This window comes from Xiphophorus maculatus, chromosome 15 (assembly GCF_002775205.1).
Source record: "Xiphophorus maculatus strain JP 163 A chromosome 15, X_maculatus-5.0-male, whole genome shotgun sequence".
NCBI classification, from domain to species: domain Eukaryota; kingdom Metazoa; phylum Chordata; class Actinopteri; order Cyprinodontiformes; family Poeciliidae; genus Xiphophorus; species Xiphophorus maculatus.
In genome coordinates, this window is record NC_036457.1 from 6,019,394 (window position 1) to 6,037,523 (window position 18,130).

The 18,130-nt window shown below is 37.9% G+C and overlaps 1 protein-coding gene across 1 annotated transcript in view; it reads left to right on the forward strand.

Moving 5' to 3' along the window:
- The first annotated feature begins 1,105 nt into the window (after positions 1-1,105).
- susd6 (sushi domain containing 6) overlaps positions 1,106-18,130 on the forward strand; it is a 33,321-nt gene continuing 16,296 nt past the window's right edge. Inside the window, exons 1-2 of the mRNA XM_023347526.1 lie at positions 1,106-1,352; positions 7,960-8,122. Of these exons, the coding sequence (XP_023203294.1) occupies positions 8,005-8,122 (118 nt within the window). The 5' untranslated portion in view covers positions 1,106-1,352; positions 7,960-8,004. The remainder of the gene's footprint in view (positions 1,353-7,959; positions 8,123-18,130) is intronic.

Genomic DNA, 18,130 nt, shown 5'->3' on the forward strand with positions numbered 1-18,130 from the left:
TGCTGAGCTCCAAAACCAGTGCTGTGACAAGGAAGAGACAGGGGTTGAGAAATTAATTTTTCATATACAAACACAGAATAAAGGTGAGTGTGGAGCATGACAAAAATGGCTGACATGAATAATGTGAATTTAGGAAATGAAGATATGCAGAATCAGGGCCCATATAAGCTTACAGTGCTACTTCTTTTTACATAATCTTTACTTGATGGTTAATTTGCATTCCATATCATGCAATAATGTTTTTCGTAATTTCACACCACTATTCTATTTAATGTATGTAATTATTACATTGGATAGATATGATACCAGGTCCAGAAGTTTCTCTAGCATTTTGAGTTTAATTAATCAAAGGGTATTGTATCTCACTGGACAGTATGTCTTTTGAAACTGAAGCAGCTATGAAAAAATAATAGGAAGAACTTGCTGAAGAATAAACACAAAACTATGGTTCTGAAGTATCATTGCAGATTTTTTTTTCTTCCTGTGGGATCAAAGCTGACATTTTTACAAAGACAGATGGTGTTTTTGGTTGGTTTAATTTGATCCCTAAGCAAAGTTTATATATGAAGTGAAGCTTTTATTTCATTTATTATTGTATATGTCATCATTCTGTGCTTAAAATGTTTGTTCTCTGTTAGCTACAGTTGTTTATGTTTACGATACAAAGCTGTGATTTGTGTCATAAATAAAAAAACAACTCAGGACCTGGTTTTCTGAGGAACTAGTTTCAGTTAAAGGTGTTTACTTTATCCTTTGACCAGTAATGTTTTACATAAAAATGTTAATCTGTTTTGGCATATTCCATATTTTTTTTAACTTCATAATTATCATCATAATGTATGTTTTAAACATCTTAAATATTTTACTCAAAATTGAATTTCTATTGTATATAAGGTGATTAAAAATTTTCTTGGTACATAGATACATTTTCCCCCCCATAAATACAATATTTGATCTCTTTGTTGTATTGTGCTCTGTTTTTGTTGATTAGTTGCTCTTTAATTCTTTTGTCTCCAAACCTAGCACATGAGCTTTTATTTTGAAGCGCCATGACAAGCTGTAGGACCGCCCCTTTTATAGAGGTATCCATGGAGACCGCGCGAGAGCGAGGCAGGCAGCCCTGTAGAGTTCTCACAGCAGCGAGTGTTTCCGCTCACCTAAAATAAAGAGCTGGCGAGTCGAGGAGGACAAGGAGTGACGGAGCAGGGCAGACGGGACCTCGACGGCGAAATACTTCTATTCTACTTTCTTTTTACAGCTTTAGTCTGTGGGTGTCGTCTTTAAATCTGACTTTAATGCCTCGATTGTGAACCGGGGCAGAGGAGGGCTCGCCGCTGTTAACCTTTACGTTGGTGAGTTTTTTTTTGTTGTCGTCTTTTTTCGCAAGCTAAGCACACATAGGCCACTAGGAGATCTCAAACAGTCTCCCGTTCCGTCTTTTGTCCGTCTGAATTAGTTCACTTCGAAACAACAAACAAGACAAAAACAACTCATGTCTGGCAAACATTTACTGTTCTGCCAAAGAGAATAATGAGTTGTCAGTTTTCTGCTTTTCGATCTGAAACTAAGCTAGCCGTGTTCTTCCGTAAACGTTTGTCCAAAGACGCAATGTGTCTGTTTTGACGCACGTATGTCGTGTTTAAGTTTTAATATTTAGAAAAAAGCTTAAACTAATGTTATGGAGATGGAACGTAAACATTTAGAGTATCTTGTCGGTTCGCTCTAACAGCTGTGAGGGCTGATGTATTGTTAGACCAGTCACATGAACAATAAAAGGTACGAGGAAGTCATAGGTGTGTCGACTTTATCTGAGGTGAGTCAGTAAAATAGGACCTGAACTCTTATGTGTGTCCTGCTATTTGAGTTGGATTGTTTTGTTCTAATCATTAACTTCTGTGTGTCGATGTGTGTGATGTTGGCAGCCCACCACCACACTCTTTGTTTAAATACCTCACAGTACAGTTACACGTGTCGAAGCGTGTGACTCTGCTTTTGACTCACGTTTGATACAGTAGCAAAGATTTATTATCGAGCTTGGATGCCCCGTTTTTTTTTTTTTTTTTTTTTTTTTTTTTTACAGGGGAACCTCTCAGTAGTGTCATTTCCCATTCACTGGCCTTTGTTCCAGTTTAAGTATGACTGGCTTACTGTTAACGGTGTTTAGTAAGTTATGACATTTGATATTGCAAAGAGCAGGGAAGTCCAGATGTGACGTGTTTACATTGGAGGATAAAGTTAAGGCGGGGGCCCAAGTGTAGTGTTCCTCCAGCAATAACAATTTGTTGTGCTGTCTGATTTAGCAGAGACTTGTGTATTGGGATTTATATTGTAAAATGATTTAAGGGTACTGTCTAGTGGTGTTTTTGTTTTTCAATTCCAAATGCATACTGATAGTAAAAACATGGGTAATAAATTATGGATTTCCACTGCAACATTTCATAAAATGGAAAGTTTTAAAAGGTCAAACTAAACAAGAAAAAAAATACAGCAAAGTCTATTTTTGTGTCTTTGGGTTGATTACATCACAAGAGACCCAAGAATCAAGCTGATGGGCATCAGTAAACACTATTGCAAACTAGATACTTTGAACACAATCTTACAAACTTTCCATGGGGCACAATATTGCAAGGTTTTGCTGAAATTCCAGATGTGTTCTCAAACGTGGTATAAAAGTTTTTATAAGCATCTTTGAAGGAGGACTTTGATTTATAAGGCATGAAGATAGAGAGAGGACAAAAGCACAAAAAATACAAAATGAAAGCTGGAAAACCATTAATCAGCTGTTATATGAAATGTTGCTGTTTTTGGTTTGGCTAATAATAAAAAAAGCAGTGTTTATTTCCATCGTGTTGTCGTTTGTGTATCCATTTCAGGACGGGAAATATAAATGCATTTAAATGTGAAATAAATATCTGTTGTTGGCCATAACAAGTGTTGATATCACCCAAAAGTTTTATACCAGTGCATTCCTAATCCCTTCATCAAAACAGTGATTAAAGGTAAAGCTCTCCATTCTACGCATGTTGAAAAGGAAGTATGATTTGTGACCACAATAGATATGTGCTATCATAAAGTTGTGGAGGTTTTTTTGGCTTGTGGATTGTGGGCTAAGAAAACCGCAGTCAATGCAATTTGGATGAAATATAACATTTTACATGCATTTTGAGTATTTTAGCCTGATTGATTTTGGGATTTAATTTAAATGCTTTCAGAAGAAACTGACTATTGCTTGATGGTTAAGCACATGGGTGAGAAATGCCTAGGAAGTTTGAAATAGCAAGGTAAACTCGGGTCCTCTTCACAGTTACAGTTGTATTGAACTTTGTAATTAGTTCTTTAAATAACAATCAGTTGTGGCAATCTTGGGTAAGAAGCTACTTTCTTATAGGCATATCTAGGTTCATAAAGATTCTAAATAGGAGACATGACAACTTGTCTTTTTGTCTTTGTTTACAAGTATGAAATCATAACATGGAGGTAAAAACTGGCAGAATGTGTATTGACCCAAAGCTGTTTATTTTCCATGTGTCAGCACAAATACACAATGACTAGCAAGTCCCATTTGTTCTTGAAATCTTATTGAGAGGTGAGTTGTGGGAAAATTAAGTATTGATTTAAGTTTTGTCTTTATTTTTTTTTTTAGTTCCAACACACATATAGGCTTGTTGAAAAAGGTGCACCGTTAAGCTATGACATGTTATCTCTTATTCATTTGCTTCATCCCACTTTTCTTACATGTTATTTTTCCCTCTTTGTCTTGTCTCTAGTCTTTCTGTGTGTTTCTGTCCCTTGCTTGCAGCATTGGAGGGGGGATGCTGAGTAGCTGTGGGCCCTAACAGTACATACTACTGCATAACAAAGGCTCCTTTCTCTGCTGCCATGCAGAGTCCTGTCTCTGGGCTCCCTCCACAGGCCTACGCAGGCTCTAGCAGCAGCACTGGGTCCTATTGGGTGGAAACCTCCTCTTGGCTGTTTCTTTGGCACACTGAGTGCTCTCTGTTCCCGGACACATGTCTGTGCTGGTGCTTGCCTTGGCTCCCTTTGCATTCCAGGAGCCTCGGGCAGCTGAAAAACTGCAGTAGCAGCCTGCTGGCTGGCTGGCTGGCCGGCTGCTTGTGTTGCTGCTATCTGAAGTGGGGAGTTGCATAGTTTTTTCCCCCCGCAAGTGGATGACTACAGACGATTGTCTTGGCTTGTAAAATTTCCATTTCTTAAATCCTGAGGTCTGTTTTTTTTTTCTTTTGCTGATTGACACTTTCAATGTTTAGTTAATTACTGTGGATCTACATCGAAACGTAGTAGGACAGTAAAACTGGTACTGCCAGTTTTGATGGTTAGCTGCATGGCAGGTTGTGGCAGTTTATGCCAGTTTCTGGGAACATAGAAGAGATAAAACTGGAAATCAGACTGCTAACGTTGGCAGTTTTTTCCCCACAATCCGGTCACTAATTTACATTTCATTTACTTAAAAGTCCCAACCACAGAGATTTGTTTAGTAATAAAACAAGGAAGTTGATTTTTATTTTCTGGTGCATCCGTATGCAGTGCTGTAGTTGTTTTTAAATCTATTTTGTCATTTGAAATCCCTTCTTTTTGTCCTCCTTCTCAAATCTTGATAGTTGTGATGTTGTTCAGAGATTTTGGATTTTTAAGACATATTAAATCAGCTAATGTTGAGGATTACATTGCAGTAAAGCTTGATGCAAAATCCTCCATGGTAAACAAAACATGTTTAAAATAATACAACACATTTTAACATGATGCGTTGTGTTCAGCATTGCTGTTGGTATCTGACAGGACATAAATGCTGCTGCAGGTCAGGTTGACATCCAGACTTGAAGCATGCAGGATTTCCCCCCCTGTGAAACTGCTTGCTGGGATATTAATTAATTTATACCAGTAACATCCAGTCAGCAAATCTCAAGATCTGCAAACCTTTTTTTTTTTGGACAAAGTGCCTTCGCACTGATTAGATAAGTGTTTCACGTGAAAGCAGAATAATTCTGCTTAAGTTTTGATTTTTCTGATGATCTGGCCGGTCAATATTTTCTTTTAAGCTTTTTCCAAGAGCTCAGTCCAGCAGTGTGTTCAGCTTTAGCCACAAAGTGCATCTTTTCTATCCTCGATGTTTCTCATGCAGTTTATAAAGAACATCTAAAATGGCAAAGCCTTTACACAACCCAAATGTGGTCTAATTACAGTATGGACCAACTAGGAAATATCAATGCATCAGATGGCACGCTCAGGTCCCTCCTGTGTGCTTTTGACTACCTGCTCTTTGGCTGAACACACTACCCAAATTGTCCTGCCAAAACTAATTTGCGTCACTCTCTCCCACTAGCAGGCGCCACATGCAGGTATGCTTCCGTCCTGCTCATGCAGCGAGGGTATTGATGCTTGTGTGATTTTTCTGTGGAAGAGGATGATCAATCTAAATTTGCAGAAGCAGATGACCTTCTGATGTGAAGACAAATGATTAGATAAATGGCACTGCATCATACTAAAATAGCTGCTGTCAGTCATGCAACTATTTTGGTTTTTTGACTATGTATAAAACATTTTTACCCCAGTTGGACATCTAAGCAAGTTTTTTTTGTAGTTTTTTTGGTATAACTTTGTATATGGTATAGCAGTCATTAGCAGCACAAAGACAAACACTGCTCTTAAAAAATATTCCCATTTGTAATGCCTTGGTACACCAGTCACATAGAAAAGTGTGATTTGTATCTCTAATATGCACACAGCAACTGCATTAAATCATATTTATTGATGTTTGTTGATACTATTTGAACAATATGTGGAGAAAAATGGACAATTTTAGGGGTTTGTAAATATTATTAATTGGAATTTATCATGATGATGCCAAATCAAAATATTGTCATAAGAAATTTGTCACAAAAAAAACATAGATATGATATATGTCCACCCATACAAGGAAGTTTAAAACACTTTAAACAATTATGATACAAAGAGTAAACATTGCTGATCAAGTCATAAAGATCAAGAACAATCATCATCAAATATATTGATCAACGTTATAGTTATTAATAATCAAGGGCAACTCTAAACAGGTGGGTTTTTTAGTCTTGATTTAATTGAACTCGGTGTTTCGGCTGTTTTTCAGTTGTCTGGAAGTTTGTTCCAGATTTATGTCCTGCATTTTTACTCAGTTGCAATGCAATCTTGCAGATTCTATGAATATATGACATGATTAACAACACTAATACACAGTACTAATACACAGTATCCTCTTTAAGCTGTGTCACATAACTTTGAATAGCAACTATTTGCAACAAGGAAGTCTTGTTACTTTTTACTTTTTTGCCATATTCATCCTGTCAAGCAAGTGTTTGCTGCCGGCTGTCTGGATTTGTCCACCAGTTGTTGTTGTCATTTTCCGAGCCTCCACGCGAGCCATCCAGTAACACTTTTCTATAAAGAATTGGAGCGCTTTGATCACCCCCTCCAGCCTGAAGCTCAGCAACTTCAGTGAAAACTAGCCTCTGCACCTGGATGATTTGTTGCCACATTCACCTCGAAGTGATCAGGATCCGATTGATATCCATTACTGCTGGATCCTTTGAAGCAGGGCTGAATGACAGTTCAACATTTCACACTTGCACTCCAAAGCTAGGCATTACCTAGTGTTATGACCTATGGGAATGGGACTTAAGTGAAAACATGCCATTAATGTTGGCATGAACACTTCAGCTTTTTGGAATGCTAATAGGCTCCTTTCCCTCTCTTGAGAACCTTTTACCAAGCAGGTTCTTCAGAAAATGTGTCTTAGGATCTTCATCCAAATCCTGCTTTTAATGATTTTAACTCATTTCACCAAATGGATTTTATCAGTTGGCAGTTTTGCTGCTTTATAAGATTTAATTTTGTGTCCAGTGTTGCATTAATTAGTGTTTTCCACATCTGGATAAGTACAAAGAAGCAAAACAGTTGGGGAAAAAATAAGTATTTTCAGACTTGATTACCTTTTCAACTGTCTAAATGAAATGTGTTGGAGATTCAAATTAGCCTTGTGTTCTTCATTTTCTATGCAGGTTTGTTTCAAACTAACCTGTACAGAAAATGGGTACTCAAAGTCTGAAATAATCTTTGAAACAAAAACAAAAGTGAAACTTTGTAGATGGTTTTTATAAGGGTTGTAAAAGATATGAGTAACCAAGCAACGGCCCATATTTTTGTCTTAACATTTCCTTGTTTTATGCACTAAACTCTGCTGCAGCACTAGCCTGCAGCACAGTGTACAGAACTGACACAACCAAGCACTTTTTAACATAACATTTTAAGGTCTCTGCTGAAAACATTGTTAGTAATTTGTAATGAACATTTAGTAAATATTTCTACCTTCCTTTTTGCTGTAATAGTTTTAAACAATATGAATTATACATTTAAGATAGAATATTGTTTAATTATGACAATGCTATAATCAAATATAACTTTCTGAACTGTCTTTTTTTTCTGTGCCAAAGTTGAATGTGATCCACAATCAGATTTTTCCACCCCTCCATCTGCCTTTTGCCACCTTATTAGCGACTCTGATCTGTGTTGTTGTTACGTCATATACAACATAGTGTACTTACGGGCTTATGCAGATAGATGCTGTGCCAAAGCAAAGATTAGGGATTGAAGCAAGATGAGAAGAAGACTCAGATCGATGGCCTGTTGCTGGTGTACACTAATTATAAAACTCATAGGGGAGGAATACACTTATCCATAAAGTTGTGGGTTTTACCAGGCTAACTAAATATTGAACTGAGGGCATGGAGTTCTCTCTGACACGCTTGGTTTGTCAACCAATCTGTGTAGCTGACTCTCATTATATCCGTCTTGCTGTCTGTTGCTTCTGGTTACGTAATCCCGGCTTGAACGTTGATGGTAATCCATGCTCTTCCTCTTCCTCTCCCCCTCCCCACGCGTCCCTTCCTGTCAATGTGGCTCGGACAGGTTAAGCCGTAGAGGACTCTCACTGGCTGTCGGGGGGGGGAAAAGATGTGCGATGGAATGGTAGCGTTTCCGACGAGAGCCCCGTCCTCCTCCTCTGTAGCCCACAGACTGGCTGCCTCTGCACTTCTCCTCTTCATCCTGCTCCCTCATGGTCATGCATCAGGTAAGTCAGACCCCCAAACACACACACACACACTTTTTCTTTCTCTTTTTGTCAGTGTTCCCACATGGTGCACGCAGAATAAACCGCCATCTTTGACCATCTCTTGTGAATTGATTGAGGTATTTTCACCTTGCCTTTCCAGTCAGATTAAATCATCTTTCTCTGCCCTCTGGGTCATTCAGGTTGCTTAGGATTTCATTGTTGTGCTGCGTGAATTCATTTGCTGTACTAATTAGGCCCAACAATTTTCCTTTACTATTAAGTTAAATGGGGAGATAATGTTGCCTGTGGTCATACTCCGACCATGAAGTTTGATTCAAACATAACATCTACTGTCTATTCAGAGATTAAGGACATCTGACTAACTTTAAATGTTAATGTGAGTCCTTTTTTGTCATTCCAAGAGATCAAATATTATGTTTTAATTTGAAATATTATGTTGGGAAATTTATTTCATGCATAAAAGTTGAAGTTAACAGTGCCAGTTTCCAATACACCAGTGTTTCACTTCTTTACTGAAGACCCAGTTTACTTTCTTTGACCTGTAAGCGCTGGAGAGTCATTCCCCATACTGACAGCCTCCTTGCATGTATTATCCAGTCATTCACGTGCACAGACCACACATCACAAGCTTGTGAAATGTGCCAGATGTCCTTGCCACTGAGAGCCACTGTGCCTGTGAGAATATGTGAGGATTGTTTTTGTGAAGCCCTGACACATAGATAGGGTTCAGTTTGTCATTCTTTTATTGTTTTAAATAATTTGTTATGGGAAGAAGAAAAGGCAACATTAAGAAATAAAACAATCAGAGATGAGCCTCTGAGCAAAGAAGGGAGGGAGGTGCTGATCCGAAGCGCATCATCCCGTCCTGTCTTATGTAACACACGATTCATGTAAAGGCCAAAGGGGCTGTTAGTGTGCTTAGTTTCTGCTTTCAACAAGCTTGCATTTTTTCTTTCGATTATCTAAAATGTGCCTTTTGATCCAAAACTGGAGTCTGGTGATTCCTCATTTTCCTGACACTTTTCTCTTTTTATGAGAACACAATGTCCCCATTGGTCTCTGAGCTTATTATCTTTATTATCTCATCTCGTTTACATAAAGATGTAAACGAGGTTTGGACATTAATGGCAATTAGAGTCAGTGCAGCTGGCCAGATATGTGATGTTGCACACACTGATATTGCCACAATTATTGCTGTTAGATATATTGTTCAGCTTTAATTTCTAGAATAATTTTATTTTCCAATTGTAGCTGCAGCTAATATTAGGGCTGCACCAATCAAAATTGTTTTGCCCAGTCTGATTCCTTATTGAAATAAATGCTCCAAAGGAAAGCCATGCGTTTATAAAGATATATGAGATACGATTCATACAGCCTATTGTCTTGTTTGGGCTGTTATTTACTGCAGTGTTGGTTTTTGCTTTAATTTATATTCACCATTTTTCCTCACATTACCTTTTGCTAGCGTCGTAATTCTAATGCAAAAACAGAAAAAAATAAAATCTCAGTTTGAGTATGATATATTGTTGATCGAGCCAGGGATCAGTTTGATGAAAGAAAAGGCATATTATTCATAAAATAATGTGTATGGACTATAATGGTTATCTTAATAAAAACACAGATGGCATAACCTCAACAGGGATTGGGAATCTGATAAAAATCATTTAAAAATAACTTCATAAGTTTTTTTTTGATCATATCAGCAGATTAAATACAGATTTTAAGCAGTTTGGAATGTTAAAAACATTACTTTTTATATGAATGTATTATAAGACATCTTTACATTTTATTACGAGAAGCAAAAAAATGGCGATGAACAAAATGTTAAAATAACTTCAAATGAGCAAGATGCATGCCAGCTTCAACAGCATTAAAAATATGTACTGCAGCATTCATGATGTGAAAGTATGAAATTGAATTCCTAATCAGACATATTATCATACCGCCAAGGCTTTAAAGTGGTCATTAGTCGTTTCAATCACCAACCTCTCTCTCTCTTCCTCTCAGCATACATAATTTACATAGGTAATCCCTTGATATGTCCCATGGATGGTGAGTGAATATGAATTTCAGCACCAGTAGCTGCTCTGTTACAGGCATGAATAAAAAGCAGTTGACTGTATCAATGTTGTGGAGTTTTTCCCCTGCCAGGAATTTCTTTTTATTGACAGGAGAGTTGAGTATTAATTTCTTTCAGTCATAATTTTGCTTGGTTTCTTTATAGCCCGAGCCTCTAATTTTATTATATATTTTCTTAAAGTTTTCCTTCACAGTTAGGAAGAAGTGGAGCCAAGATATTTTTAGAATCAATCGCTTTCAAACCTTGTCTATTTTTTTTTTTTTGTCTGTCCAATTGTTCATTGTGATGAAGTTACCGGCAGCATATTTCCTGAATTAGCACAAGGGACTTTCTTGGGATTCATGTTTGCGATCATTGCTCATGATTATGTTTATGTTTTGGACATGCTTCAGATGTAGCCACCCTCTGAAAAAAGCAAAGTGTTCGTAGAAACGGAGCTGTAATAAACAAGCTTTTGCTGGGAAGCACCTCTGGCTTTCATCCTGCAGGATTTTCAGGAAATTACGTGGATGTTGCTTGTTTCTTAACATTTTTCTGAGCATATATGACATCCCCGCTGAAGTTAGCTGAGTGGAGCTCCATTCCTAATATGGTGTCAATTTCTTACAGTAAGCCTTTGTGGCATGTTTCTGAGGAAGTACGCCCAGACAGTGAGTCAGAGCTGGAAGAGTAAAGATGGGAACTCTGAGCACCAAAGGGTCAATTCCCATGATTTGTGGGAAAGATTTGAAGTGGAAAAAAGGTTCAAACCTTCCGTCTGTAAGCAGTTAAAAAGATAAGTATTGGCTTCTGAAACCCATTGTTCTGACGTTGATCTAAAGCTGTGCATGAAAGTGCGAGTAAAGGAACAGAAATCTCCCATAAGCGAGCCTGCTGTGTTCTCCGTATGCTGGCGACGTTGATATGTTAGTTTGTGAGAACGGGAAGTGGAATAACAAAAGAAATCCTAGGAAGAAGAACATATCAGAGGGAAAGAGGGAGGAGAGATGGTGGGAGTGGAAAGCTGCCTTTTGCATTTCTTTGGCATTTTGTTTTTGATATTTGGAGTTGTGAAAGATGAAGAAATATTTGTCAGCCTCATCAAAGACTATTGTATGAACAGATTCTTCTGTTCGCTCATGAATCAACGTGTTGAGCTGTCTCCACTATTCAAGTCAAGTTTATTTCTGTAGCAGATTTCAGCAACAAGGCAGTTCAAAGTGCATTACACCAGCAGTAAACATTACATTTAATCAAATGCCTTCATCAAAATCATCAAGCAAATACAAATCAAATAAGTTGATCAATGTTCCACTTATAACTCTAAAGAAGTGGGGTTTTAGCCTTGATTTAAAGAAACTCAATGTTATGCGTGGAGGATAGAAACTGAATGCTGCTTCTCTATGTTTGGTTCTTTTTGCAGAGTAGACTAGAACCAGAAAACCTGAGTGGTCTGGAATGTGACAGGTGGTATAGACTTAAAGTTGTACCTCAATATTTTGAGATACTGTTGTGAGAATTATGAATGCACCAATATGAAAATTCATGTTTGCCATCATTGCTCATGATTATGTTTATGTTTTGGACATGCTTCAGATGTAGTCACCTTCTGAAAAAAGCAAAGTGTTCGTAGAAACGGAGCTGTAATAAACAAGCTTTTGCTGGGAAGCACCTCTGGCTTTCATTCTGCAGGATTTTCAGGAAATTACGTGTATGTTGCTTGTTTCTTAACATTTTTCTGAGCATATATGACATCCCCGCTGAAGTTAGCTGAGTGGAGCTCCGTTCCTAATATGGTGTCAATTTCTTACAGTAAGCCTTTGTGGCATGTTTCTGAGGAAGTACGCCCAGACAGTGAGTCAGAGCTGGAAGAGTAAAGATGGGAACTCTGAGCACCAAAGGGTCAATTCCCATGATTTGCACAGCATGTTTTCAGCTTTAACATTGTTCCATCTGGTGAGAAGTGGAAAAAAAGGTTCAAACCTTCCGTCTGTAAGCAGTTAAAAAGATAAGTATTGGCTTCTGAAACCCATTGTTCTGACGTTGATCTAAAGCTGTGCATGAAAGTGCGAGTAAAGGAACAGAAATCTCCCATAAGCGAGCCTGCTGTGTTCTCCGTATGCTGGCGACGTTGATATGTTAGTTCGTGAAAACAGGAAGTGGAATAACAAAAGAAATCCTAGGAAGAAGAACATATCAGAGGGAAAGAGGGAGGAGAGATGGTGGGAGTGGAAAGCTGCCTTTTGCATTTATGTGGCATTTTGTTTTTGATATTTGGAGTTGTGAAAGATGAAGAAATATTTGTCAGCCTCATCAAAGACTATTGTATGAACAGATTCTTCTGTTCGCTCATGAATCAACGTGTTGAGCTGTCTCCACTATTCAAGTCAAGTTTATTTCTGTAGCAGATTTCAGCAACAAGGCAGTTCAAAGTGCATTACACCAGCAGTAAACATTACATTTAATCAAATGCCTTCATCAAAATCATCAAGCAAATACAAATCAAATAAGTTGATCAATGTTCCACTTATAACTCTAAAGAAGTGGAGTTTTAGCCTTGATTTAAAGAAACTCAATGTTATGCGTGGAGGATAGAAACTGAATGCTGCTTCTCTATGTTTGGTTCTTTTTGCAGAGTAGACTAGAACCAGAAAACCTGAGTGGTCTGGAATGTGACAGGTGGTATAGACTTAAAGTTGTACCTCAATATTTTGAGATACTGTTGTGAGAATTATGAATGCACCAATATAAAAATTCGGGCCGATATTCATATCCAATTTGTGATTTGTTTGATAACTGATATTTGCAGATATGTTTTCGTGCATCCTTAGTGACAATAAGAACTATTTATTCAATCTTTTTAAGCAACTGTACGACTGCAGCTGTGTGTCACAGCAATGATAGCCCCACAAACACAAATACTGCTCTTGAAAAACAGGCCTAGTTGTACTGTACTTCTTTACGACACTAGTCACATAAAGAAGTGTGATTTGTATCACTAAGCTGCACACTGTAACTGTATTTTCAAATTTAATAGTATTTATTGATGCTTTCATTGAAGAAACAGTGGAGAAAATAATAAAATTATCAATGACAATAAGCACAGTTTTTAGGTGGTTTAAACATCATCAGTTAGTGTTTACTGTGACAGCAATAAATCAAAATTCTTATAAGAAATTTATCATGATAAATGATACGATAAATGCCCAGCCCTAGTCTGGAAGTTTGTTGCAATAACCACAGATCTTTAATATATTTTTTTGCCTTCTGTTAGTTTCTGTTGTAAACTAACAGAAGTATTTTGAAGTCCATTCTCTGAGCTATGGGGAGCCAGTGGAAGGACTTTTTATGCATTTGTTTTCTTGAAGATTGGTCATAGGGACAGGGCTTGATGGCTCTACTGTATCTGTAGCAGAGCAAAGCCTCACTGAGCACAGAGGAAAATATCTGAATGTGCCATGGCCTTCTTCTGGGATCTCCAGCGGTCTTTAAAGTATGTTGCTTCATGTACCAGCAGAATGATCTGTATATACATCAAAAACTAATTGTGTCATTTCAGTTACCAGTGTTTGCAGCAGTAACAGTACGGCATGGGGATGTGGGGAATAGTGTTTCCAGTGCAATTATTCGTTCGGGACGATTCCCTTAAGTCTTATTAGCAAGGCACTTTGCAGACGGGTGGGAGTAAAGTAATGCGTTGACTTCTCTCTCCTTTCTGAAGTCCAAGAACAAACAGTGCATTTAGAGGATATTGGAGGCCATGGTAAGCTGCATCGCCAGTCAGCATTTAGATCTGCTAACTCACCGTTTCTGTTGTGACAGAGCAAATTGTGCGCTGTGCCAGGCCCCTTTTCTACGATCCGTCTCTCTGTTTTCCTCCATCTCGCAAAAGGTCTCAGCCATTAGCCAGGTGACACAGAGGGCCATTAAGAGCAGCCTGCTCAAATCCATCAGCCTTTCCCTTTCATTACCTGTGTGTTTATCACTTGAGCCATCAATCTTTGCTCTCACCCTGTGCCATTTAGCAGTTTCTCCCAGCCAATCAGGCCCTAAAGGCAAACTTTAGACGGGTCACCAAGCAAGGAAAAACAGATGCTGCAGTGTGGACAGGTGACGCAGGGGCATTTCATTCACTTTAAAGTGTGGTCTGGATTGTTCTAATATTAGAGAAGATCACAGATGGTCAGGATTATTGTTGGCCACACAGTGCAACCGCACAGCGTGGTAGCACAAGGCTTATTGGAGATTGCAATTTGTACTGCTTTGACTCTTGTTGCTTTCTACCATTTGCAATGCTTCTTCTTGATGTCCAAAATTCACATTGTGCTGATTACTACTTAACAGAGCTGCAACTAACAATTATTGTAGTAATTGATTAATCTACTGACTAAAAAAATTGGCACTTTCTACAGATTTTTCATTTGACCACTGATTGGAAATGCATTAAAATATGCAAATAATTCCAATCCTTTTTTAAATAAGAAAACAATTTTATTCCCTAAAATACAACACCATTCCTTTAGGAAATATTAACTGGGTGAAGTGGAAACTATACCACTTTAGGAGTTTGGGCTAAAACATATTTACAGATAATGTTGTCTTCATCTTAAATGGCTTCATTACTGCTCAATAATTATTTTTTTTTTCACCAAATGGCATTTTTTGTGTGTATGTTGCAGTTAAAGACTACTCAATTACTAAATTAGTTGTAGTTTATTTCAATAATCGATTAATCACAAGTAATCATTTCAACTCCACTGTTTTAGCTCATTGGAAATACGAGGAACATGGAAATATACCTGTGACACTTGCTGTACTGTAAATGTTAATGAATGTCAAACCAGGAAGTGATGCCACTAGATACAGTGTTATAAAATTGTGCTCACATACAAAGGTTATTTTGTGTAACAGAGCAGTTGTTTCCCTTCTACCCAGCTTACTTATTACTTATTAAATAATAATAACTCTATAACTAAATATCCTACTAGAAATTATTTGATCGAAAACTCAATCTGGTCATCTTTATTGCAGCCCAGACAAGCAGTCTCTTCTCTACAAACTTTGACCTTGGTAAATAAATCTTATTCTACCATATTAGGAAACTGAACTGCAATATGATTTCTACCTTTCAGTCATGTATCAGGTGTCAGCATTTCTTGCGGCAAGGAAACCAACGCGCTCATGGGCTTACAGTGTGTTCATAACAGCTAAAAATGATGAACAGCAAATTGTTATCATTTCACACACTGATATTTCAATGCTGACACATTGTGGAGTCCTTACTTAGACGTTCATGTGGCGTGACTTGACACTGGCCCACATTAGTAATATGTCGCCTTCAAAATAAAACGTTTGTTCAGAACTGACACTTTATACATCTTTCTATTCTCTCTTTTTTTCCTTTTTTGTTGTTTGCCATAAAATACCCACGTCTAATTTTTAAGGATTATTCATGAGTGTTGTTGAAGCTTTGTTTTCATTGAAAGATGGAGCTTGTATGTTAAAGCTTTAGTTTGGGATCAGTTGTTTGAATTTGACAATAATTTCGAGGAAACAATAAAGCCAAGCAGCAGAGATACGGTTTGTAAATAGATTTTCTGGGAAGCGAGTGTTGTCTGGAGCAGCATGCAGTCGTAATGATTTCCAAAGGGTCTCATCGAAGGGACCAGCCCGCTGAGTAGAGGACATCTCAAACTAATGAGCTGCTAAATATATCCCCCAGCCTCTCCTGTCTTCTGCTGCTTTTACTTCACTTTTTTTTTTTTTTGCTTACATCGAAACAGTCGCTCCTATTCTTGAATTTTATCTGATATCCTGAACTGAAATGGGTTTTTAGGCTAACGATGAGGTTGAAATGTCACAATGGCATTTATTGACGAGTTAAGTCTCTGGAATGTCACTAAATTATATTATAAATATCAATATTTTGAGATTGGATTTCAGTTCTGCTTTAAGTACCCAATGTTCTTTTTTTCTTGGTTCTTGTAGCTTTTCTCTCCTCTCCTATCTCACTTCCTCCTCGGTGCTGCTTGGTCTCCTCGTGTGTGGTTTTTTTCAGACCCACCGACAGTGTGGGTTGTTTTTGTCGTCACACGGTTAGTCAACACCAGCATCCTGTTCAAACAAGCTCCTCGCCTTGCACACGAGGCACAAGGCATTCTACACACATGCTGACTTTGCCTGTTGGTGAGACGTCCAAACTGTTTTAGAGCAACCACGACCAAAGCTCATGACGCTAACACGTTTAAAATATTATCTGAACATCTCGAGCTGCTTTCCTTTGTCCTACCGTTAAGATATTTTACAGTAAGATTTCCCTACTTTACAGCTTACTTGACTGTTAACAAAATGTTCCCTTTGCTGACTAGTTGTTATCATGATTGGAACTAAACATGATGTCTGGTTGGTTATCTTCTGCAGCAGTACAAAGCTAACATTCATTCAGGCCCCAGCACGTCTCAATGTGGGTAGAGTGGAAATATGGCAACAGTTCCCACAACTTTCCGTCAAGTCCTTCCTGTTTTTTCAGCTTTTTCTTTGCCACATCTTCAACTTTGGAAAGCTTTAAGAAAATAAATAAAGGCCTGTTTTTTTTGTATTATTTAAATAACTGGCTAAAAGTGAGTGTATATTAAGAACTGACATCTAGCTGGTATGACAGACTAGCTGATACGCTGCTTAAGGGGTAGGGCTGGGGTGTACATGTGCTAGCCTGCTACATTTACGTAACCTGTTGTCATGAAAATGAAGGAGTCAACGCACAGCTGTTTCACTTTAACCCCCTGCTTTTATTTTATGAGAACATTTCTTCTTCATTCATAGTGATTGTAAGTAGAAGAGGCGAACAATGACTGTTCCTGATTCCCATCTGCCCTGCTTTTAAAGAGCGGTTACACTAGAGATATGAACTGGAGTTTTCTCTTAAATGTAGCTTCATTGCTTGCACTTTGACATTGCTGAAATTCCCCTATTGAGGCCCTAAACAGCATTCAGTACTTACACATGACTCTTCATCCGGTCCCTGAAATATTTTGTGACCAGTGGCCTTTCCTCCACACTGATGCCCTCTGTCCTTATTGCCTCATCTGCAAACAAAACCTCAACGATGATGATCTTTGTAGTGGCTTGATGTGACTCCATTTAGGTCATCCTGTCAGCATTTAACTGTGTGCTGCTGTGTATTGAGAACCAGGTAAGCCAGTCACAATAATCAATTAATCGCATGATAAATTAAAATGAGCTTGAAAATTTGAGAATTCTTTGAAGGGCAATTTTGTTTAGACGCATCATAATATTTTTTTATGGTTTCGGTTGCAAGTGGTTTTTATTTCTGTATTATTTATTGTTTTTGGATGTTTTGGTTGTAATGAACAGCAAGTGTTCATTACAAAATTAGGTTTTATTGGTCTTCAGACGGGCAAACTTGCATTTTTATGCCATTATCATTATCTTAGTTGAAAATGGTCTCAAAATAACAAATATTGTTTATTGCAATAATTGTTTTTATCTTCCAGCAAAATCTGTTATGGTGACAATCCCAGTTACAGCATTTGTAACGCTCCAGCCAACTATTGGAGCACTTTAATTTGTAATTGCTGAAAGAAAAATGATATTATACTCTTTGTGAATATATTTATATTTGAGTAAATTACTGCTCCATTGCTGGATTGTTTAAAAAATGTCATAACATTGAAGTTGTGTTGATTGGAGGAGAGTGGTTGCGGTTTCCGGTTTGAATTTACTGCAGGGGTTATTGAAAGAGTTTGCAATTTGTGATTGTTTGCAAAACACACAGTTTGCCTGAAAGGTGACACAAATTCACACACACAGCTAACCGCATGCCTTTTCTCTCATCAGAGCAGGCTGCTTGTGTTAAGAGGTTACACAGAGATGCTTGTTGCCATTTTGTTCGCCCTCATGGAGACTCGTTGGAGCAGTTGGCCTGA